The 24,361-nt window shown below is 35.7% G+C and overlaps 1 protein-coding gene across 5 annotated transcripts; it reads right to left on the reverse strand.

Annotated features, from left to right (window-relative positions):
- Positions 1-1,118: 1,118 nt before the first annotated feature.
- LOC119067734 (neutral ceramidase) lies at positions 1,119-23,966 on the reverse strand. Of its 5 annotated transcripts, none has more exons than XM_037170850.1 (12): positions 23,579-23,966; positions 14,349-14,809; positions 6,524-6,667; positions 6,256-6,432; positions 6,056-6,183; positions 3,143-3,341; positions 2,862-3,071; positions 2,671-2,793; positions 2,416-2,610; positions 2,040-2,350; positions 1,667-1,966; positions 1,119-1,593 (listed from the first exon to the last, which is right to left on the reverse strand). In XM_037170850.1, exons 2-12 carry the CDS (start codon positions 14,496-14,498, stop codon positions 1,389-1,391), a joined length of 2,142 nt encoding a protein of 713 aa, XP_037026745.1. In that variant the 5' UTR covers positions 14,499-14,809; positions 23,579-23,966; the 3' UTR covers positions 1,119-1,388. The 5 variants fall into 5 exon arrangements, with proteins under 5 accessions (XP_037026745.1, XP_037026744.1, XP_037026746.1 ...); XM_037170849.1 differs by lacking the exon at positions 23,579-23,966 and adding an exon at positions 18,865-19,164; XM_037170851.1 differs by lacking the exon at positions 23,579-23,966 and adding an exon at positions 18,711-19,081.
- Between the last annotated feature and the right edge of the window lie 395 nt (positions 23,967-24,361).

The following is a 24,361-nucleotide window of genomic DNA, read 5'->3' on the forward strand; positions in this document are numbered from 1 at the left end:
AGAGCTATATACGAACTATATATAGGTATATATAGCTATATACAAACTATATAGGTCATATATATAGTATATATATATGTCTATATAGCTATGTACGAACTATATATGTATCAATGTAGCTATATATTAACTGTATTTTGGTCCATATAGCTATATACTAACAATATATAGAACAATATAGCTATATACAGGTTCATATAGCTATATACTAACAATATATAGAACCATATAGCTATATAAGAACTGTATGTAGAACCATATAGCTATATACTAACTATATACAGGTTTATATAGCTATATAGTAACTGTATATATGTCAATATAGCTATATACGAACTATATATAGGTACATAGAGCTATATACGAACTATATATAGGTATATATAGCTATATATAAACTATATAGGTCATATATATAGTATATATATGTCTATATAGCTATGTACGAACTATATATGTATCAATGTAGCTATATAGTAACTGTATTTTGGTTCATATAGCTATATACTAACAATATATAGAACCATATAGCTATATAAGAACTGTATGTATAACCATATAGCTATATACTAATTATATACAGGTTCATATAGCTATATAGTAACTGTATATATGTCAATATAGCTATATACGAACTATATATAGGTACATAGAGCTATATACGAACTATATATAGGTATATATAGCTATATACAAACTATATAGGTCATATATATAGTATATATATGTCTATATAGCTATGTACGAACTATATATGTTTCAATGTAGCTATATAGTAACTGTATTTTGGTCTATATAGCTATATACGAACTATAAAGAACTGTGCATGTATCAGCTGAGTAGATTTCCGGCTGCGCCTTAAAAGAAAAAAGACATTTTGTAAAAACCGCTACACCCTATAATGCCATCGCTCGAAGTTAGCGCTTCGACCAAAATTTTGATAAAACTTTTGGGCTAACTTAACCGTCAAACTGTCACAGTTGTATGGAGACTGAAATGTAAGCAGGACCTTGTTGTATGTATTTTTTCAGATTAGCTGTAAGTCGATGCATTCCCCCTTAACGAACATCAATCACCGGTTAGCTTTTTTTTTGTTGTTAACATCAGACCATGGTTTTGTTCATTTCAGTTTTTATTATTTAAAAAAAAAGGTTAAATTTTGTCCGTAACCAAGTTAAAGCCATTCAATATTTCTAACATTTTAGTTTTAGTTTTTTTAGCGTACAACTATAGCGATTAATTTACTAAAAATCACTGGCTATGATTGCCACATTCTTTTTGGGATCGTTAATTTAAAGCGAATTCAAGTCTTTTTAGCATTTTGTCGGTTTTTTTTTTGTTTAAAATTTTCTCTCAGTCCCCGATATTCCATTGTTACCCCAACATTCTCATAAAAGTGCCACTTGCTGTCCACCTTTATAAACGGCAAATGCGTCCGATGTTCCCTCATACTGACTAAATCCTCCGAAAATATGTCTCGCCGAACCATAGTGGCGTATGCGATAATTTCCTTCGTCGGCCGTATCTGGTATGTCCCATATGACCTCTGTTGTACTATGTCCCAAAATAAATGACGTCCGTTTCCACACGAACCTACACACCGAATAGAAAATTTCTCATGTTTGTTCAGCTCTGGTCGGTAACAATGACAAAACAATGCACTCACTTCGTTTCCCAATTCGAATCGACCGCAACGATTTTCCAGTCGCCATTGGCTGTCTGGTACTCAACGGTTAAGTAAGTCTTTCCGTGTTGCAGATTATTTCGTGGATTGCCCGATATGAATACCACGGTGACCTGGTCGCCCGTTTTGTACATTTTATTTGGTTGACGTAGAACGTCACCGAATTTCCGTTCCGATGGTGTTGTGTCAAATAGCACTACCGGTTGGAATGAGATCACCTTATCGTCAAGGAATGGCGGAGTCGGGCCGGATAAAATTGTTTCATTTTTCACCATTGCTTGGCTGTGGATGGGAATGTTGTATTAAGTTACGGAAATTTGGCACAATGCCCCGACACCCTCAACAACCAACATACCACAAATATTGAAATTGATCAATGTAAATCGTCAGTGTATGTGGTCCAAATATCGTGCTCGCTGCTTCATATCTCTGCGCTTGATATTCTTCCGGCGTTGCCACGTAACTGGAATACATATTCGATAATCCGGCCACAATAACCTGGACATCGTCTCCGCCTGCTTGCAGTATTGCATTTCGCACCGACTGCCTTAAGCGACGACCTGACATTGTGGTAAATTCGCCAGGAACAGCGGCCAATATAACATCACCGATTTGTAGCAGTTGGGTGGAAACGACTTTCGGTTGCCATTCATAGGGAAATGAAGCCTAAACGAGGGAAACGAACGTCATCAGTACATTGTGAGAGGAAATCGTTTCCAAAATAATCCAACCCGTCCAGTTGATAGGAGAATCGGCTTGGGATGTTGACATTTTATGTCGTCTTGTGTTGGAGCCGCCAAAAAGTCTCGTACCGCGTTCCACAGAGGATTGTCAGTCGTTGTTCCCTGAGTAAAGTCGAACGCACCAGGTCCGTCTGTTGTTCCTGCTGCGAAACTGTATCCCATTGCTGGCAGACAACCTCGTACCTGCCAGAGAAATTAATTTAGTTTTCAAGATCCAAAAGCGTTGCTTCGACAGGAACCTACATTTTCTGACTTCTTCTTTTTCGGATTGAAATAGGTGGTCCTGTAGGCCGGCATGTCGACGAACTGGTGAACGAAATTTACATTTCCAGAAATTTCACGTCCACTCGATTCTTTCAGAATTTTCTGCAAATGGAAAGCGAATTTTCAGAGAAATGTTCAAGCGACTGCAACACGATCGACGAATAATTTACCGAGGCACCTTCAAACAATCGAGTGGCTATAATTTTGGTGCTCTCGAAATGATCTCTTCCCGGACCAGAAGCAAAGCATTGGCCGTGTTTCGCCGGACATGACGATGTGACCAGGTCACATTTTTCACCGGACAACGCACATTTCGGTCCCATAATGTTGGGTGAGACGTCACCTAGATTTGCCGACGCAAATGCTCCAACAAACGTTCCCTAAAACAAACGAACCGCACCAGTATAAGAGACACACAAGAAAAGTCGATCGTCAGGCGTCTACTACATACCCGTCCGGGAAGATTTTTCGGATTCATATGCTGTTCCAGTAAAATTGCAGCATAGCCAACATTATCGGAGGATACAAAGTGGTTCGTATTGTTCATGGACGTAGGATGAACGGCAAACCAATTGATGGCCCCAATGACGTTGTTGTCCTCACTAACAAATCGAATTTGTGTTAGGGTTTTGTCAGTGTCGTATTGGTACCTGATTTCATGGAAAATAAGACAAAAAAATCATTTTGAGCACGTTACAGTCAAAGACAGTGAAATTTGAACGTGAATCTGCTTCAGCTGTTTTTATGCTAACCCACACATACAAGCACAACTGTTTATACATCTTTATACGGTTGAAGATAATGATGAGGCGACATAACTACACGGTCAATATCGTCAGGAACGATATTATCGTTTTTTAGACGATACTATCGTCTAAAAAACGATATTATCGTCCAAAAAAATTTCATCCAGGACGATAATATCGTATAAAATTATAAATTTTAAAATATTTTCAGGACGATATTATCGTTTTCTGGACGATATTATCGTTAAAAAAAACGATAATATCGTTTTTAAACGATAATTTCGTTTTTTTTGGACGATACTATCGTTTTTTTGGACGATACTATCGTTTTTTTGATGATACTATCGTCTAAAAGACGATAATATCGTTTTTTTGACGATAATATCGTCCTGGATGAAAATATCTGCTGGACGATATTATCGTTATTTTCTTTTTCTGAACAAATTTATCGTTATTTTGGACGATATTATCGTCCTGTGCGATCATTTTTGGGACGATAATATCGTTTTTAATTAATTTATTTTTTTAAATTTGAGCCGATAATATCGTCCAGGACGATAATATCGTTTTAAATTTATTTAAAATAAAAATTCTAGACGATAATATCGTCCTGGGCGATATTATCGCTCTGGATGGTTGTTGAAGACGAAACACAAAATCTTGTAGATAAACACCTTTTTATAGACGGCAAATATATATTAAAATTGGTTCATTTGGTTCCGTAAATTTAAATTTCATATAGAAAAATTACACAGACTAATTATGAGACGATGCGAGAAAAAAAAATTAACTCCTAAGTTCCGACACCGTTCCGGCGCCCGGTTCGCATTGCGGCCCTTCGCTTCGCTCCGGGGCAATGGGCCGGATCGCTCGGCGTGTTAAAACGCTTTTTATGTACAATCTAAGTTGGTATTCATTTCGTAAAAAGATGAATTATTTAGGGACGAACTAAACGCCTTTTTTAAACACTGATGTGTAGGTGATTTCCTCTGACAATTGTTTTTCGATATTTTGGAAAAGAATTCGGTTCTTGCTGCACCTCTGAGTAAAATTGAGTCCTGGACAATATTACCACCCAAAACGTTTAAAAAAACGATAATATCGCCCAGGACGATATTATCGTTTTGGACGATATTATCGTACAGAAAACGAAAATATCCATTAGATTTTCTAGAACGGTAATATCGTCCAGAAAACGATAATATCGTTTTTTGAACGATAATATCGACAAGAAAACGATACTGTCGTCCAGACAATATTTTAGAATTTTTCAATTTAGACGATTTAGACTTTCACCTTAGCGAACCTGTTTCAGACGGCTGTCATCTGCTACCGACAACGACAGCAATAATAAACGATCGTTTAAGAAAACGATAATATCGCCCAGGACGATATTATCGTTTAGTTTTGGGTGGTAATATTGTCCAGGACTCAATTTTACTCAGAGGTGCAGCAAGAACCGAATTCTCTTCCAAAATATCGAAAAACAATTGTCAGAGGAAATCACCTACACATCAGTGTTTAAAAACGGCGTTTAGTTCGTCCCTAAATAATTCATCTTTTTACGTAATGAATACCAACTTTGATTGTACATAAAAAGCGTTTTAACACGCCGAGCGATCCGGCCCATTGCCCCGGAGCGAAGCGGAAGGCCGCAATGCGAGCCGGGCACCGGAACGGTGTCGGAACTTAGGAGTTAATTTTTTTTTCTCGCATCGTCTCATAATTAGTCTGTGTAATTTTTCTATATAAAATTTAAATTTACGGAACCAAATGAACCAATTTTTAATATATATTTGCCGTCTATAAAAAGGTGTTTATCTACAAGATTTTGTGTTTCGTCTTCAACAACCATCCAGAACGATAATATCGCCCAGGACGATATTATCGTCTAGAACTTTTATCTTAAATAAATTAAAAACGATATTATCGTCCTGGACGATATTATCATCTCAAATTTAAAAAAATTAATTAATTAAAAACGATATTATCGTCCCAAAAATTATCGCCCAGGACGATAATATCGTCCAAAATAACGATAAATTTGTTCAGAATAAGAAAATAACGATAATATCGTCCAGCGGATATTTTCATCCATGACGATATTATCGTCAAAAAAACGATATTATCGTTTTTTGAACGATAATATCGTTTTTAGACGATAGTATCATCAAAAAAACGATAGTATCGTCCAAAAAAACGATATTATCGTTTAAAAACGATATTATAGTTTTTTTAAACGATAATATCGTCAAGAAAACGATAATATCGTCCTGAAAATATTTTAAAATTTATAATTTTAGACGATATTATCGTCCTGGATGAAAATTTTTTGGACGATAATATCGTTTTTTTGGACGATAGTATCGTCTAAAAAACGATAATATCGTCGTTTTTTAGACGATAGTATAGTTTTTTAGACGATAGTGTCGTCCAAAAAAACGATAATATCGTTCCTGACGATATTGACGGTGTGGAAATGTCCCGCCACCAAGATAATACACGCACACGCGTGGTGGTAAAACCGTATAAAGACCTATAAACAGTCTTGATTGTTTGTGTGGATCAGCTGAAATTTCACAGTCTCTAACTATAAGAAACACTAACTGTATACTCACTGTGATCGTTCCTCTTCAGGATTGAACATATAGGAGGATGGACTTCGGTTTATATTAGCTTCCAGCACTTCCGTTTCGCCAATATAAATCCGACCATTTTGTAGATTATTATGTGCATTGACTATACTCTGTATCCAACGAAAGTATTCAGAAATTAATTTTTAAATGTTCGCAACAGACCGACAAAACATTCAACGTACATTGGATATGCCATCAATTAGAGCTCGATAAGTTTCACCAACAAAACCAAATGTCGTCAGATCGTACAACAGATTCATCATAAATCCCCCTGGCGTACTGTGCGTATGCGTCCCACTTATCACAACATTGTCCAATGTGTATTGCTTTCCGTACTGTTTCTGCAGCAACGTAACAACCTATACATTTGAAATCATCAGCAAAAAGAAGTGAATTCGGATAAGTCGTGAGGATTCGGATCACGATTGCATTATTTGTACGTTTACTCACATCACGCTTAACTGTATATCCGATCATTGCGCCGTCGAAGCTTACAAAAACAACGCGCTTCGTGTTGTCGTCAACTATGAACGCTCGCGAATATTGTCGTAAATGCAGGCCGTGTCCTTTCTGTGATACTTGAGCATATCCCATCTGTAGGATTTGAGTTAGAATCAGATATAATTCGAAAAATGGTTCAGCATGTGATTGATGTTAAGATAGAAACTCGATTAAGCTTTGCACGTAAAACTGAGCTCATTTTCATTATTTTCCTTGCTATGTTGAGATTTCACGACTTCGTCGCTTATGTCCCATGTCGTTTAGGAAAAACGATGTTCCTAACTTATGCTAAAAGCCTTTTTTAGAGCTGGAAACCTCTCATTCGCTAAAAAAAAAGCATTTTAGCATGTGTTAGGAAAATAACTATTTGCCATAAATTGAATAAGTCAAAAAACCCTTAAAAGGTAAATGTGACGGAAGTCAGGGACTAAAATAAGGATTTCTGTGCAGGTGGGAAACTTTTCGAAGGGGCGCCTAAACACAAAATCTTGGGCGCCAAAGTAAAAATTTTTATCCAAAAATAATATCATGCGTTCAGGACGTTGACGTAAATATATTTTTGATACCTAGGACCCGAAACGTGCGACTTCGTCTTCGCCTTCGGCTCTGTCTGGAAACTTCTCACACGCTAAAAAAGACCTAGGTCCTAGGTACGAAATGTACTATTACGATTTAAAGGGAATTATTCCCCTGACCGTAAGTCTGGGGTCTTTCATCCAAAAAATCATTCAAAATGTCAAAATGGAAAGTCTAGTCAAGTTGCCGATCATACCTGATAATAATCTGCAATTTTCTGGAATTTAATTTTTCGGTCATGTTTATTTATTTATTTATTTGTTGGTTTTGAGACCGTTCTAACAGCCTTTTACAGCCAATTACAAGTTCAGTCTGGACCACCGGCTTTACGTGACTTCCGAACCACGCCTCGAAGTATGTAATTACTCTCTGAGGAAAGTTAGGTGCGAAATTGATATCTCGCCTTAATGTAGGCTAGACATATGTACACAAATTCATCGTATTTGGGTTACGTCATACGATTCATTCAGTGTGTACATCGTTGCAGCCACCAAACACACCGCAACTACCCAAATTATGAAGCTTGAGTGAACTTAGGACGTTACCAATGCGATATAATCGCTAGAAAAATTCCATGCGGAATTTGTCTGTCACGGGAATCGAACCCGGATCATTTTGGTGGAAGGCTAGTACGTAACCACTGAGCCATCCCGTCACCATTAGGGGTGTATTTTTACCTGTGGAAAATGCGTCCACAATATGACCTAAAAATCAAATTCCAGAAAATTGCAGATAATTATCGGTCTACTGGACTAAAAGGTGGTTTTGGTAGAATATCAGCCCTAAAAGTCACAATAGTGGTGAGTTTTTGGGTATGATGGTGAGTTTTGTCTATAATTTATATCTCTCGATGGATGTAACTGAAAATTCTGAAAAAATTCTCAAGTAACGTCTGTAACATCTGTGATTTTTGCAGAATTTTTGGACCCCTACTTAAAGGTAAAAATATTTTTTCAAATATTCTTCGTTAAATGAGGGTGTGTTCCGCCATTTAAAAAAAATCTGAGTAAATTACATAATGTAGGCACATTCCATGAAGACAAATCAAGTGACCAAAAACGGTAGTAGCACTTTTGTCTAGCATATGGAAAAAAATCATTAAATTTTTTTATCGTTAAATAGGGGTCCAAAAAATCTGAAAAAATCTCGGATGTTTACAGACATTTTTTGAGAATTTCTACCGATTTTTACGTTAACATACCAGAGAGAAATAAATGAGAAACAAAATTCACATTTTTGTTAATAACTCCATTTTGGAGTTTCATACGCCACTCCACTGAAAGTAGTTCTATGCCAAGACCTTTCGAATAATTTAGTTCCTTTAGTTTCACTTTTTACATGCCAACCCTATTTTCTTTCCATTTTTTTTTAGTTTTTAGGAAAGTGAAAGCTACAAATGTGAAATACTTTGATTCTGTATCTGTATCTCCATCGAAATGATGATAAAAAATGTAAAAAAAACTGATATCGGCAATGCCATTGTCACTTTTTCAACTAGGTTCAATGCGCCGCAGGCAAAATTTGTAATAAAATTACATTCATTTGACTATTTCAAGTTAGATAATTGTAATTTTTCTTGTGGGCAGATCTGGATTCGCAGGTGGGAATTAGAGGGGCGCAGGTGGGAAAATTCCCACCTGCGATGTTCCTTTGTTTAGTCCCTGACGGAAGTCCTTTATCTTACTTACAAAATAAATAATTTTTTGGGTCAATTTTTTGTTGATAAAATTTTTGCGATATCAGTTATTTTGTAAGTAAGAACAAGGACTTGCGTCACATTTACTCTTTAAGGGTTTTTTGACTGATATCACCACTTTTGTAAGTATGTCATTTCAACAACATCAAAAAACCTTATGGAAATTTAAAAATTCTATAGAAATTAGTCTGAATCCCAAAATCTAGAAGCCAATCTTGATACACCTCACTTATATCGAAAATAACACAAATCCATCGAAAAATCCGATGGAAGTGCCAGAGGAATCATCTGTCATCCCAAAATTTAGAAACCAACCTTGGAACATCTCACTCATGTCGAAAATAAGCCAAATCCATCAAAAAATCCGATAAAAGTTAGGAAGTGCCAGAGGAATCATCTGTCATTCCAAAATTTAGGAACCAACCTTAGAACACCTCACTCATGTCGAAAATAACCCAAATCCATCGAAAAATCCGATGGAAGTTAGGAAGTGCCAGAGGAATCATCTGTCAGTCCCAAAATTTAGAAACCAACCTTGGAACACCTCACTTATATCGAAAATAACCCAAATCCATCAAAAAATCCGATGGAAGTTAGGAAGTGCCAGAGGAATCATCTGTCAGTCCCAAAATTTAGAAACCAACCTTGGAACATCTCACTCATGTCGAAAATAAGCCAAATCCATCAAAAAATCCGATAAAAGTTAGGAAGTGCCAGAGGAATCATCTGTCATCCCAAAATTTAGAAACCAACCTTGGAACATCTCACTCATGTCGAAAATAAGCCAAATCCATCAAAAAATCCGATAAAAGTTAGGAAGTGCCAGAGGAATCATCTGTCATTCCAAAATTTAGGAACCAACCTTAGAACACCTCACTCATGTCGAAAATAACCCAAATCCATCGAAAAATCCGATGGAAGTTAGGAAGTGCCAGAGGAATCATCTGTCATCCCAAAATTTAGGAACCAACCTTCGAACGCCTTACTCATGTTGAAAATAACACAAATCCAGTAAAAAAATCCGATGGAAGTTAGGAAGTGCCAGAGGAATCATCTGTCATCCCAAAATTTAGAAATCAACCTTGAAACACCTCACCTATATCGAAAATAACCCAAATCCATCGAATGGAAGTTAGGTAGTGCCAGAGGAATCATTTGTTATCTCAAAATTTAGGAACCAACCTTGGAGAAGTCAAAAAGTTGCTGTAAATATGCTTCGCCGTCCTCAAATAAATTTTGTTAAAACATTTTTGGTAGTGGACTTGCGTCACGCCCGCTTACTAACATGCGGGCATGATTAGTTTACCAATAATATACTCTGATACACTGACTATACGTTCTACCACTACTACGGGCGTATTTGATGTAGTATCCAGTACTGGACTTTAGGATTCGCCTGAATTTATGTGCTTGATTGTCACATAGTTGAATTTTACTGCATTTTCTCAATTCACTTAAGACTTGCATCCAACTCAATTAAAAGTTCATAGTTTGAACGCGCTACACTTGCGTAGATAACATAAAGCTATGATGAGTATGATACAGAATCAGCATTAGTCTGGATTTCCACCTACGAAAAAAGCACTGAGCAATTTATGAAAATTTCGGCGAATAGTTGACTTTTCTAGAAGCTGGTTGCCAAAACTAATTTTTATTTAAAACTAACACATTCGTGGTCGTTATTGCGGTTGTACATTTTTCAAAAAGGATTCTGATGAAAAGATATCCTCAAAAATGAAATACGAGACACGCAAATGTAGGCTACAATTTTAGCTAAGTACTGATGCCTCTTAAGCTAAACGGAGGCGAAGCGGAGTGGTTCTTTGTAAGTGGAAATCAAGCCTTAGATCATTTCAAAAGCCTAACATTTTATTATGTTGCATTCCTGTTAGTAATCATTGTGTTATTGAAACAATCATTATGTTCTCACTCATATTAATATAATCTTATGAGTGCAGATTAAGTAACGACACCATTTCTATTGCATTTTTCTTGCTGCAAGACAAACTAAGTGGAATAGTGTTGCAAGGCGAATACACGTAAGAGTTATAATGTGTCATTATAGAGGGATAGTGAATGCCGCGACTCTTGCATCGCACAAAATCACTTTAATTTTCTTTAAAAAAATTACATGGGCTGGACATCATGCTTATTCAGACATACAGATGAAAACCGGCTTTTTAATTAAATACAATTGATAAATAAATATGTACGAAATAATACGATTGTGAGTGCGCCTTCCGTGAACAAACCAAGCAATAAGTGTAGTAATTTGTTCATCTAGGGAGTAATCAAAGCTGGAAAGTTCCGCTACGCTCTGGGCCACAAGTCACCCAAGAAAATGAAATTCTGCACAACAAAGGCATACGAAGTTTCAACAGAGGTGAGAAAATGACTATTTTCTCACATGCGTTGTGAAAAATCGTACTCTTGTATTCTCTGACCAAAAATTTGCAGTTTTATGTTGCATTGATAAATTCAACATATTGCTACTGATAGAAACTGTTAAATACAACGTCAGCCGGTTACGGGTTATCGTTATAGACATGTATGTGTACTGTACATACAAATAAATGTGGCGCAAGTCCTTGATCTTACTTACAAAATAACTGATATCGCTGAGGGTGACGCATTGTGCGTCGTACGCAAAAGTTTTATCAACAAAAAATTTGTGAAAGAAAATTTTACAAAAAGAAATTTCCGGCACAAGTGGCAAATGATTCGGTTTTCTTTCGATTAAATTCTTTCAGTACATTTTTTTAACTATTTTCCTAACAATAGGTTCCTCAACATCTGCCACTTGTGACGGAGATTTCTTTTTGTAAAATTTTCTTTCACAAATTTTTTGGGTCAATTTTTTGTTGATAAAACTTTTGCGTACGACGCACAATGCGTCACCCTCAGCGATATCAGTTATTTTGTAGGTAAGATAAAGGACTTGCGTCACATTTACCCTTAAGGGTTTTTTGACTGATATTACCACTTTTCTAAGTATGTCATTTCGACAACATCAAAAAACCTTATGGAAATTAAAAAAATCTAGAGAAATTAGTCTGAATCCCAAAATCTAGAAACCAACCTTGTAACACCTCATTTATATCGAAAATAACCCGAATCCATCAAAAAAAACCGATGGAAGATAGGTAATGCCAGAGGAATCATTTGTCATCCCAAATTTAGAAACCAACCTTGGAACACCTCACTCATGTCGAAAATAACACAAATCCATCAAAAAATCCGATGGAAGTTAGGTAGTGCCAGAGGAATCATCTATCATCCCAAAATTTAGGAGCCAGCCTTGAAACACCTCACTCATGTCGAAAATAACCCAAATCCATCAAAAAATACCATGGAAGTTAGGAAGTGCCAGAGGAATCATCTGTCATCCCAAAATTTAGGAGCCAGCCTTGAAACACCTCACTCATGTCGAAAATAACCCAAATCCATCAAAAAATCCAATGGAAGTTAAGAAGTGCCAGAGGAATCATCTGTCATCCCAAAATTTAGGAGCCAGCCTTGAAACACCTCACTCATGTCGAAAATAACCCAAATCCATCAAAAAATACCATGGAAGTTAGGAAGTGCCAGAGGAATCATCTGTCATCCCAAAATTTAGGAGCCAGCCTTGAAACACCTCACTCATGTCGAAAATAACCCAAATCCATCAAAAAATACCATGGAAGTTAGGAAGTGCCAGAGGAATCATCTGTCATCCCAAAATTTAGGAGCCAGCCTTGAAACACCTCACTCATGTCGAAAATAACCCAAATCCATCAAAAAATACCATGGAAGTTAGGAAGTGCCAGATGAATCATCTGTCATCCCAAAATTTAGGAGCCAGCCTTGAAACACCTCACTCATGTCGAAAATAACCCAAGTCCATCAAAAAATCCAATGGAAGTTAAGAAGTGCCAGAGGAATCATCTGTCATCCCAAAATTTAGGAGCCAGCCTTGAAACACCTCACTCATGTCGAAAATAACCCAAGTCCATCAAAAAATCCAATGGAAGTTAAGAAGTGCCAGAGGAATCATCTGTCATCCCAAAATTTAGGAACCAACCTTGGAACACCTCACTCATGTCGAAAATAACCCAAATCCATTAAAAAAACCGATGGAAGTTAGGTAGTGTCATAGGAATCGTCTCTCATCCCAAATTTTAGGAACCGACTTAGTGGAAGTTAATACTTACTGATCCACACAATTTCCAACAAGAAACACATCCCAAAACAACACACACTATTCACCACATCACCATCCATATCATGCAACAAAATATACAACACACACACACACACATACAAATTGGCTTTTATATTGCATTTGTATGGAGACTTTGGAGAGCTCTAGCTCCCAAGATATGGATTTTTTCTAACTTTTGAAAATTCCATTCTTATTTTTAGGCCATTATTAGCCTAAAACCAACATTTCAGGAAAATCTATAGAAACGTTTAGGAGTTGCTGGATCCACTTTTCCATAGGAACTAACTAAGTAACTAACTAACTAACTAACTAACGTAGGCGATTTCAGTTATCTGAAAATACGAAATTTTGCTTATTTTCATACAAAAATCAATGTTTCGAAGTTCAATATCTCGGCCAATTTTGAAGCTGCAGTGATAGCTCGTTAAACTCGTATGGATTACTAACGTGCGGGCATGATGAAATTATGCAATTCACACAAAACAATATCAAATGCTATTGGAAAGGATTTTTCAAACATTTGTAGTGGGAAACAATTTCCGATAGGTACAATGGCATTAGTCACTAAACGTCTGCAAAGGCGCAAGATTTATTTGGAAAAAATCCGTTTTGTTTCCCCTTCAAGGTAGAGAAATTTTGTACCCACCGAAAAATTGCTCAACTTTGAAGTGAAATATCAGACCGCTGATGCATCATGACCTCCGTAAAATTAATCGTTATTTAGCTCACAATTTCATAAGTTTTTGACATTTTAGTGGGAAATGTCAGGAAAATGTTTATGAACTCTGGAAAGAGTGTCTTTTGCACAAGGTGAATGTTTTTGTTTCTGAAATAGGCTGTCCTGAAAGAGGTTGAACTCAAAAAACCGGATAATATTTACACAAATTATCAAGCGTTCAAGCAGATACAGTTTAAATTAGCTACAAATAATCGGTCTTACGCATTCGTTTGGAACAAATTAATTGGCCATTTTATTATCTCCCTGTACATATACAAATAGCAACATCATCACCTTTAAAATACCTATTGGATGCCAATTAAGAAATGGTTTAACATGCCATTTGGCCCTGAAGATTATTTTTTTTCACCATTCATTGTTAGCATCGGATAGCCCACATTAATAATTATTTTATTGACAAAAATCAATTTTCAACTAAATTAGCATTACAACTCTGACAACATTTTGGCAGGTGGATGAGCAGGGCATATTATTCAGAATATTTTTGGCTCATTCGCAAGACTTTCCATTCCAATAAATTAACACCTGAACCTGAATCAAAAACAAAAATGATTTTACTTACGAATACCACTTCAACCGGCGGTCCCGTACAGTCGGCACGACCAACACCGATTCGATAGCCACTGGCAACCGCATTAAAATAGCATAAAGTCAAGATCGTCAGAATTAAATTAAATTTTACGAATGTTCCAAGTATGGCCATCGTGTTCATAGTTCAAGTTCATGCAAACCTAGATGCATGAATTTGGATTTCTCTTGAAAAACAATTTTTTTTCCTTTGGTTTTAATATTAAAAATTTGATTTTTATTTAACCAGTGAACGATTTGGTTACTAGAGCCGCACTGTGTCCACTTAGTTGTGTAATTATTGTTTCAGAGGCACGTAATATCACAGATTTTTTTTGATAAATTAATTCACTCCGGATGTACCGATTTGATATTTTTCAATTAATGGTTATGTTAATTTCATGAACCATCAACAGGTGCTGTATGTGTTCATAATCTTTTGTTCTGGCCATTCATCTGAAACGAAACAAAAAAAAAATCTGAAAATTGTAGATTTTATAATTTGATGATAATTTACATAAATAAACAGTCTGTAGCCGGTAGAGTTGCGGGAAGCACAAAGAAATGGAAAGTTAACGAATTGTGACTAATCCAAAATGTTTTTTTTGCGTTTTTCATTATTTGATTGGATTTATTTAGATACCTATAACAATTGAAGTCTGCACCAGCGGCTTTATGTGACTTCCTCAATATCATGCACAATTTTGCAATAAGATTTTGAAGAGATTATGGGTAGCACCTTTGAATGACATGGGTAAAGAAATCTATATTTCGTTATACGTAAGGTCAGTGGTAGTGAAATTTCAACATGAATTTGATTCAGCAACAGCTGAATTATTTCAGCTGTTTTTCAGCTGATCCACACATAAAATCAAAACTGTTTATACGACTGAAGCTGAAATCGTAAAATCATGCTCAAATTTCACTGTCTCTACCTGTAAAACAAAATTTAATTATTTGTATGAAGACCTTCTCTCCTAAATTTGGGAACTTTGTTTTATGTAAAAAAAAACACGAAATTTCTTTAAAAGCGGACTTGTTTAGACAAAAAATATATTTCACTTTACCAATTAACCATTTCACATTTTTGCAGATTCCCGCCACTCTACAATACACATGAGAACTATTTTTTTTTGCATAAACAGAATTTATTAATCCAAACACGACAATGCAAAAACAAAAATTAAACTAAGAGCACGAAACAATGAAATGAAACAATGATAATTTAACAGCAAAACATGTTGCCTGTTTCAGTAGAATGCGTTAAAGAGGGATTCTTCTGAAAAACAGAAGACCGAAATCGGACGCATTTTCTATTGCAATTTTGTGCATGTGCCCAGAAAGGTATTCGACCCCAGAAGCCAAAACCACTTTCAAACGAGCCATCAGAACAGTCGGAGCGTTTGCTGCGACTGAGCCCCGTACAAACCCGTATATCTACTGCGTACGTGACCCTAGTGCGTCTGTCACCCTACTTTGACCGTAAGCCTATTGCGTCGGTTAATGTAGTTAAAGTAAAATTATTATGTAATGTGTACATCTTAAAAATTGCGCATAGCGCAATTACGAAGCCCCGTACGACGTTCCTTTCAAATGAAACAAAAATTTCAAATCGCCCTAAAATTTTATTTTTTTGAAGGGCCTAGTATCGGCCTCAGTCCGAGGACCCAAATTTAAAATTTTTTTCAACTACATTCTATTCGGCCTTTGATTACCTCCCAAATGAAACAAAAATTACGAAAAACGGATGAAATTTGCTCGAGTTATATGTAAAATACACATAGGGCCCTAGTATCGGCCTCAGTCCGAGGACCCAAATTTAATTTTTTTTTTCAACTACATTCTATTCGGCCTTTGATTACCTCCCAAATGAAACAAAAATTACGAAAAACGGATGAAATTTGCTCGAGTTATATGTGAAATACACATAGGGCCCTAGTATCGGCCTCAGTCCGAGGACCCAAATTTAATTTTTTTTTTCAACTACATTCTATTCGGCCTTTGATTACCTCCCAAATGAAACAAAAATTACGAAAAACGGATGAAATTTGCTCGAGTTATATGTAAAATACACATAGGGCCCTAGTAGTGGCCTTAGTCCAAGGACCCAAATTTAATTTTTTTTCAACAACATTCTATTCGCCCTTTGATTACCTTCCAAATGAAACAAAAATTACGAAAAACGGATGAAATATACTCGAGTTATATGTGAAATACACATAGGGCCCTAGTATCGGCCTCAGTCCGAGGACGCAAATTTATTTTTTTTTTCAACTACATTCTATTCGGCCTTTGATTACCTCCCAAATGAAACAAAAATTACGAAAAACGGATGAAATTTGCTCGAGTTATATGTAAAATACACATAGGGCCCTAGTAGTGGCCTTAGTCCAAGGACCCAAATTTAATTTTTTTTCAACAACATTCTATTCGCCCTTTGATTACCTTCCAAATGAAACAAAAATTACGAAAAACGGATGAAATTTGCTCGAGTTATATGTGAAATACACATAGGGCCCTAGTATCGGCCTCAGTCCGAGGACCCAAATTTAATTTTTTTTTCAACTACATTCTATTCGGCCTTTGATTACCTCCCAAATGAAACAAAAATTACGAAAAACGGATGAAATATACTCGAGTTATATGTGAAATACACATAGGGCCCTAGTATCGGCCTCAGTCCGAGGACGCAAATTTAATTTTTTTTTCAACTACATTCTATTCGGCCTTTGATTACCTCCCAAATGAAACAAAAATTACGAAAAACGGATGAAATTTGCTCGAGTTATATGTAAAATACACATAGGGCCCTAGTAGTGGCCTTAGTCCAAGGACCCAAATTTAATTTTTTTTCAACAACATTCTATTCGCCCTTTGATTACCTTCCAAATGAAACAAAAATTACGAAAAACGGATGAAATATACTCGAGTTATATGTGAAATACACATAGGGCCCTAGTAGCGGCCTTAGGCCAAGGACCCAAATTTATTTTTTTCCAACAACATTCTATTCGGCATTCGATTACCTTCCAAATCAAACAAAAATTACGAAAAACGAATAAAATTTACTCGAGTTCTATGTAAAATACACATAGGGCCCTAGTAGCATTTCACTTCTAAGGCCCTAACTCACGGTCCACTCACCCGATTAAAAAAAAAAAAATTTCCTGGATTGGTATTGACAATACCTATCATTTGCCGTTACATTTACATCGTTTATTTTGCCATAAATATCACCAAAAGACCTTAAATCACTTAGGTGGCCCTAACTCACGAAGGGCCGACCCGAATATGCCCATCTTCGAACTTAGCCTCACTATTTCGACTATCTTTCAGGGAAAAAAAATTTTTGAAATCGGATTTGATTTACTCAAGATATCGACGTGACAGACGGATAGACGGACAGACGGACAGACAAAATTTTTATTGCGGATTCGTCATTTATGAACATAGGCAAACACTTTGCCCTTACCGTCTGCTTCGAATTCCATCAATTACACACGGCATCGTAATCCTATAAGCCCCTTTGTACTTCGTACGGGTCTAAAAATTCTTCGCAGCTTGTGTGGCTAGAGTGAGGTGATCAAAAACCGAAAACTTGCACTTTTCTTAGAAACATTTCTCAGGTTACACGAGCCGTACAGGGTCGTGTGGGGTGTCATTAAAAAGGTAATTGCATGTACTTCCGGGGCAATCAGGGTCTTATTGGGTTTAAGATTCATCCACACTGAGATATGTACAGTTGAAGTTTTCAACCGAAAAAAGACTGAAAACTTACACTTTTCTTACAGAAATTTCTCGAGGTACACGGAACTTGCATGGTCGTGTGGCGTGTCATTAGAAAGGAAATTGCATGTTTCTAATGACACCTCACACGACCCTGTACGGCTCGTGTAACTGGAGAAATTTTTGTACGAAAAGTGCAAGCTTTCGGTTTTTGATCACCTCACACTAGCCACACAAGCTGCGAAGAATTTTTTTGAAAGTGGTTTTGGCTTCTGGGGTCGAATACCTTACTGGGCACGTATAAAAAATTCCAATAGAAAATGCGTCCGATTTCGGTCTTCTGTTTTTCAGAAGAATCCCTCTAAATCATTTTTTGTTCTGACCGAATAATGTTATAAATGAGAGAGCCGGTGGTAGTCACTAATTGCTTGTTAATAACACCAATAATTACGACAGTGAAGAACGTGTCTTCTTTAAATAGTACTAATAAAAAGTGTTCAAATCAGCAAAAAACAAATTCCAACTTTAAACAAACGTTTCAATACGCTATCACAAAGCTCTTCAACTGACTCAGCTCCAATATGTTGAAATGGACCTTAAAAAACGTAAATAAATTGAAAAACAAACAAACAAACAATGAGAAGATAATCCGAGGAAATTAGCACTTATTTTTAATCAATCATAAACAGGTCAAAATACTCGTTCAATAAATTGCGTTTGAAATTACACATAATAGAAGAGTTCGTTGCTGGTGCGTATTACACCAAACAATAAATTCCACTCACTTAACAATATGATTAGGACGGCTGGCTCAACCGTCTTTTTGTCTGTAATCAACCACTCAGTTTTCTTTGTGTGAATTTATAACGACACTCACTTGTTTACTTCATTGTTGCCAATATCAATGTCACCACATTCACTGAATTGACCGTTCTCTATAGCAAACACATGGAGTATATAATTATATTTATCATCATCACACTCGCGACAACGACGACATGAATGAAAAAAAAAAAAACAATGAAAAAAGAGCCAACGTTCGTTTCATGATTAATATTCACTCACAGAATTGTTATATTATGCCGGTACTGGGGCTTGTAGTCAGAATTTCAATATGATGAATTTATTATTCCGGAATATTATACAAAAATTTATAATTACATTCTTTCAGATAAGATTAAAAATGCACACGATGTTGTTATATAGATCGTGCACGAAATAATATTTCGGTTCTGTGTGCACTACTGGGAAACATTTTTATTTTATTTTTCTAGCATTAGTTTATCGGACAACATTGGTCGTGTAATTTACACAGCATTTTTTTTTCAGAAGGATTGACAATCACTTCCGTTCAGTTCGACTCGCCTGTTTGTTTCGTTTTGCCGATACGTGTGTTCAGATTTCTCATCTAACCAGAAAGCAAACTTGTACTGTAATATGTCATTCCAGTATGCACTAGTGCTACAATGTATTGGGCGGTGTATGAAGTAAATGGTGATTGATTTTAGGCAATGCAATACTAACACACGTTAAGATGTAAATGTAGTTTAATAGTAGATTATGCGGCTTTGTCCAAAATGTTTATTTTAACGATTTGGAAGTTATGTAAAGCACTGCTGTACAACAAATTCCAACCCTGACCACTCTATTTTCAGCCTATTATTGCCGTGTTAACCCGAAACACAGTATCATGGGCGCGCGTTAGCATAGCGCCCGTGACGCAAGTCCTATTACTAGAAAAAATTTCAAAAAAAAATTCTTGTCGTAGACTGCAGAACCATATATACAGCAAATATTGAAGTTCCACAATTCAAATACAAATGACTCCAAATTACCATTAAAAAAAAACTAGGCGTCCGTACGAGTTCAACGAGCTATCACACGTTCTTGCAGCTTAAAATTTGGCCACGCAAAAAATCTTCCAAGAAGCCCCATTTCCATACATTTTGGTCAATTTCAGTACTTTAAACGAAATGAAAAAACCCTACGTTACTTTGTTAGTCCGTCCGTCCGTCCGTCCGTCCGTCCGTCCGTGTTTCCTATCTTCTAAAGTCTTCTTTAGATTTTGTTGAAATTTTGGGAGTAGATTCTAGTCGTCATTCTAAGACATTCCAGAAAAAAAAATTTGTGGGAAACCGGCTTCGTTTCGGAGCTAGGGCTCCTCGAAGTTCCCATATAAGCCCCATATAAGAACACCTTTAAGTGTGTGTGGATGGGTATGGTAGAACAAATTTGTTCGCTTTTGGTAAGCTCTGCTCGCCTCAATTTTTTTTCCTAAATTTAAAATTTTTAAAATTGTTCAAAATCTTTAAAATTTTTCAATTTTTCTTAAATTTTTAAAAAATTTTAAAAATTTTTAAAATTTTCAAAATTTTTCAAATTTTTTCAAAATTTTTAAAATTTTCAAAATTTTTCAAATTTTTTCAAAATTTTCAAAAACTTTTAAATTTTTTAAATTTTTCAAATTTTTTTAAGATTTTTAAAATTTTTTAAATTTTTCAAAATTTTCTTATTTATTTAAACAAGCGAAAAAAAAGACTGCTCACAAAGGCGCAGTCAGTAAAAAAACGATCTTTTCATCAACAAATAAATATTACAATAAATAAAAATCATCTACTCTACTTCTCCCTAATGTTCCTAGAATGCATGCCGCATTTCCTCTTTGAATAGCGATTGAAATTTTCTGTAATAAGTAATCGGTGGAGCGCGGTTCTCCTGAAGCTGCTTTCATTAATGACCCCAATTTGTAGACAAAATTTTCAATTTTTTTTAAATTTTTCTAAATTTTCAAAATTTGTAAATTTTTTCAAAATTTTCAATTTTTTTTTCAAAATTTTCAATTTTTTTTTCGAAATTTTCAAATTTTTTCAAAATTTTCAAATTTTTTTCAAAATTTTTAATTTTTTTTCAAATTTTTCAAATTTTTTACATTTTTCAAATTTTTAAAACTTTTCAAATTTTTTAAATATTTAAAAATTTTGAAAATTTTGAAAATTTTAAAAAAATTTCAAATTTTTTAATCTACTAATTCTTCCAAAAGAACTGATATCAGTCAAAACACTCAAAAGAGTAAAAGTGACGCAAGTCCCTGTGCATACTTCCAAAACAACTGATATCGCTGGATGTGACGCATTCTGCGCTTGTACGCAAAAACTGTAACAGGAAAAATTTGACCAAAGAAATTCTAGAAACAAAATTTTACCAAAAAAATTTTGCGTCACAAGTGGCAGATGTTGAGGAAAGTACTTTTAAGAAATTTTTTAAAATATCACATCCAGCGATATCAGTTGTTTTGGAAGTATGCACAGGGACTTGCGTCACTTTTACTCTGTTGAGTGTTTTTGACTGATCGCATTTTGGTCTTGACTATTAAGGAGCTTTCGTGAGCTTTAAGCTTCTTTTGTGTTCTACAGCAATATTTCACTTTTCCAATGGAATCCAAAAGAAGTTCGAAGCTTTCGAAAGCTCTCGCAAGCACACAAACAATGCGGTACGGTATTTTAGCTTAACACGGTAGGCAGAAGTAGGCAACAAAAAAAAATCGCTGAAATTTTGCGCCTGCTGATGTAGCCAACACTGGCTACCTCAGCTGGCAAAATTTGTATTTCTATAGGATACTTGTGTGAAATCTGTAATTTTGAGGTTTCTTTTTTCTAATTTCAGGCTGTCACATTCACTGCACAAAATGATACGAGGACGGAGGTTTGTTTCCTTGTGATTCGGAAAAAATGTCTGATACTTCCTTGTACAAATATGATACTGGAAACGGTCTGTTTCCTTGTATACGAACTGATACGAAGAAGGTCTGATGATTCCTTGTACTTTCTACGAAATTATACAAGAAACGGTCTGGTGCTTACTTATACAAAATGATTCGGAAACGGTCTGATGCTTCCTTGGTGAAACTGCTGATTTCACACAATAAACCCGATATCACTCGATAAAAGAAAATAGTTGCGAACTTTTGCATAAATTAGTTTCTCGGCTATCTTTTTGGCTCTTTCAGCTAAGGTAGCCCACACTGTTTATTTTACCTACCTTATAAAAAAGGGCCGTACTACCAGCTGTCTCTGTCCGATAAAATATTTCTAATTAAAAACACGATGATACAGGGGACGTCAGCGAAATTAAGATAGAAAATTGCTTCAGCTGGTACATTCAGACAAATAAAACTGACTATAGTTTAAACGGTTGTATCAGTACCATGCGTTACATGCTCACGTACAAACAAGCGTAAGCGGTTTTGTCTATGTTTGCAAGAGTGGACAAGCTGAAAAACAGCTGATTAAACAAATTCCTATCTAAATTTCACTGACGTCCACTGTTTCCCGTATGAACAAATTTATTTTTAAGTTGTCAGCGCAGTACAAACTCTATATAAATGAAAGGTGGTTATAACAGAAATAAGCCGCAATTTTATATTGATATGATGTAGTTATAACGTTGCACAATAAACATTTACAGATTTTAACATAATATTTCAATTATCTGAAACCCAAAAAGACCTACAGCACATGTTAAACAATAGAATAAATTAGTGGGATCTTTCTTTGACAAATTTTTTTTTTTCTTCTTTATGCCGATAAAGAGAGAGAAAAAAAGCAATCAAACCTTGAAACTTGGACCGAACTGGTGTTGTGAATAAATTTTATGTCGCTTTATTCAACCAAACGCATTTTAACACACAGACTCACCTCAACCAGTGACAATAACATTTATTGTTATTGATCTTAATGCTAAATGACGAAGATTTGTTTGGTAACCACTAGTGATTTGCATGTTGTTATTGGTAGGTTACAGCTTGGCATGCGATGGAAGTAATTGATTACTGAACAACATTCGCACCACGCGAACTGAAGGGATAATATAGAAGAGAGTCGAGAGAGTGTATTTGAATTGTTTTGTTGAACATGATTTCTATATAAAAACCAAGCGTTGCGCATTGTGAACTTAAAAACCTTTAGGTAAGTAATCGACACCAATGACCAATGTAACCGTTTATGTCATTTTTTTTAGACCTCGTGTACTCAATGTCTTTCCACTTACACCGTTTTGCCTCCGTTTAGCTAACCCGCGCCTATTTTTTATTGTTTAAAGGTAAACGGAGTGTAAACGGAATAAGTGGAAATCAAGGCTTATTCTTTAAACTTTGGCTGCCAGCGGACTTACACCGTTTAGCTCTCCGTTTACGTTCTAACAATGGAAAGTGGCAGGAGCTTCAATTGTTCACTAGTAAACGGAGTGCTAAACGACGTAAGTCCGCTGACGGCTTTTGATTCACTGTATTCACTCTCTCACGTGGTACTTTTTGTTGAGTGAAAACCATACTTAAGGCCGAATTAGTCAGAGTTTGGCTCTGAGAGCTAATCACTTATATTTTCATCGTCGATGTGTATAACAGATGGCTTTCAGACCTGTTACATATTGCAAATACATCAAGAGTACGGTAAGGAATCACTTACTTGGACAGTGGGGAAAAAAACGTTTAACATTGCTTACCTGATAGCCAAAAGTAAAGCTTTTTGCAAACAATTTGATATCGCAGTTTGAGTCAATTGAATCGACATCTCATTACTTTAACAAAATTTAATAAAATGAATCACTGACATCCATCACTGTCACCAATAGAATTTTTAATGGCAAAAAGTCCGTGGTTATATCAATAATATTCCGTATCCGAATTCATACCGAGTTTCATTTTAAAACTTCTATTCAACTGCACAGAATCACAACAAAGACTAAACAAGTAGACTGCTACCATATATACACTCATTCAAACCGTTCAAGAAAGACAGAAAAATAACTGAAAAAGAAAAACAAAATTGTATGGTTACGTGTACGTACGACGACGGATAGGGACTGATACTTTCATACCGAAGAGAGTGCAACACTGATTTTGTTGTTATTTTAACACTCAGCAAAATATATTGTAGCTCACTGGCCATATCCACACAACTTGTTTACAAATATGATAATATGGAACCGTATGGTGGAAAAGAAGGACGACGATGTGGTATCAATCAAAAACACTCAAAAGAGTAAAAGTGACGCAAGTCCCTGTGCATACTTTCAAAACAACTGATATCGCTGGAGGTGACGCATTCTGCGCTTGTACGCAAAAACTGTAACAGCAAAAATTTGACCAAAGAAATTCTAGAAAAAAAATTTTACCAAAAAAATTTTGCGTCACAAAGTGGCAGATGGTTCGGACGTATTAGGACATATTCTTGCCTATTTTAAAAAATTTCTTTAAAGTACTTAAAAAAATTTGAAATATTTGAA

Source organism: Bradysia coprophila (assembly GCF_014529535.1).
Source record: "Bradysia coprophila strain Holo2 chromosome X unlocalized genomic scaffold, BU_Bcop_v1 contig_128, whole genome shotgun sequence".
NCBI classification, from domain to species: Eukaryota; Metazoa; Arthropoda; class Insecta; order Diptera; family Sciaridae; genus Bradysia; species Bradysia coprophila.